This window comes from Trichinella spiralis, assembly GCF_000181795.1.
Source record: "Trichinella spiralis strain ISS 195 chromosome Unknown Scfld4, whole genome shotgun sequence".
Taxonomy (NCBI): Eukaryota; Metazoa; Nematoda; class Enoplea; order Trichinellida; family Trichinellidae; genus Trichinella; species Trichinella spiralis.
The window spans coordinates 8,272,873-8,274,641 of NW_003526943.1; the positions used below are offsets into that span (position 1 = coordinate 8,272,873).

Genomic DNA, 1,769 nt, shown 5'->3' on the forward strand with positions numbered 1-1,769 from the left:
CCCCACCAATAAAAGTTACTATCAAAAATACGGCATAAATGGTAGGTCCCATTTCAATTTAATATCAAACCTTTGACCTTTGAGTTAACACCTACTTTTTTAATAATCAGCAATACGTTGGTAATTAAGCAAACACTAAATTGTAAACATAAAGCTAGAATAAACTGCTTAACTGATAAAATAAAGTATTTATTTTTGAATTATTGTTTTAAAAAAATCGAATATTTGATTTGACAGGATTTTATTTTATATTTACATTTCATCGAGATATAATATATATGCATTGAGTACTTGAGGACATACCATACTTTCCATTCACTTTCAAAGAAATTTGAAACGATGATCCTTTTCAAGTGCTTATATCTCCTTGCTTATATAACGGTACGATTTGCTATTTTTCTAAATTGAAATTTAATGACATAGAAAATGTAAAATTTAAGGCAATAAAAGTTCTCTAAAAATAAAAGATTCCCATTCTTAAAAATATATTTTTCAAAGATTATACAAAAATGCGCAAATCAAAAGTTAAATAATTCGAATTGTAAAAAAGTAATAAAAGAATCGCTACCACATGCTTTTGTTGTTAAAGATATCCCACAACAGTACCATCAATAATATCACAAAAAATAGGATGGTAGTCAAAGAAGGCTGATATGAAAAATCCCTTATTTTGTTCATATAATAAATAATGTTAATTCCTGCACAGCTCATTATTAAATTGCATCGCATTTAATTTCATCATTTAGTTGTTGTATGTTCTACTTGTCAAACAAAAAAATATCAAATTGTTCAAAATTAACAATTGTTTTAATTTAATTCTACAATTTTTTAATAAATACTTTAAAATACGGATGAATTAATATAATTTTCACTTTTAGCTAGCTTTTGCCAATTATGAATGTGGCAGCCTACCATCCACTTTTCCAAAAAGCGTTAAAGGAAACAGAATTTCAGGAGGCTCTGTTGCAACACCAAATTCTATACCATACCAAGCAAGATTATTCTTGGAAAAAGATGGCAATAAAGTAAAACTATGCGGAGGCACTCTTGTTGAACTGAAACCTGGAAATGGGAGTCAGTGGGTACTGACCGCAGCACATTGCACCTACTATGCAGAGTAAGACAATATAATATTGTCTACTTTGTTAAAACTGCAATTTTGATAACACATTCAATTATATTGATAAATTTTATATTAGATATAGGAGAAATTTTGCCCCAGATAAAGTAGAGGTTATTCTTGGTGCCCACAGACCTAATGAAAAAGAAAGCACTCAACATACAGTAGGCGCAAAGCGCATAATTAGCCATCCGCGTTACGATGATGTAGCAACAGTTTATGACCTGTCTCTAGTGCTTCTTAAAGAATATGTAATTTACAACAATGAAATTCGATCAGCATGCCTGCCTAAAGCGAATGAGCCAGTTCCATTGGATGTGCCATGCTTTGCAAGCGGATGGGGATTAACATATCGTACGTTAATGAAATCAACGTATTCAAAAAGCGATAATTTAATAAATGCTGTATTAATAGATGGTGGACGTGGTTCGGAGGTTCTGAAAATTGCAGAAATGAAAATATTACCAAAAGATGAATGTAGAATTAAACCAGAAGAAGCATGCAATAGTTTTCTGTGCATTTGGTGTTGACCGCTCTGCAACATGTCAGTAAGTAATGCAATATTATTCATTGACATAGATGATATTAATTCATTTTCAATGGTGAATAAATTTTATAGGGTGACTCCTGGTGGACCATTAGTGGTGTT

General features: G+C 31.0%; 1 protein-coding gene across 1 annotated transcript; it reads left to right on the forward strand.

The window, feature by feature from the left end:
* Positions 1-878: 878 nt before the first annotated feature.
* Tsp_02029a (putative elastase-1) lies at positions 879-1,650 on the forward strand (the record flags this gene model as incomplete). Its single annotated transcript, XM_003377784.1, has 2 exons — positions 879-1,117; positions 1,200-1,650. Coding segments are annotated over 2 exons (690 nt in total), but the record flags the coding sequence as incomplete, so codon positions are not given.
* Between the last annotated feature and the right edge of the window lie 119 nt (positions 1,651-1,769).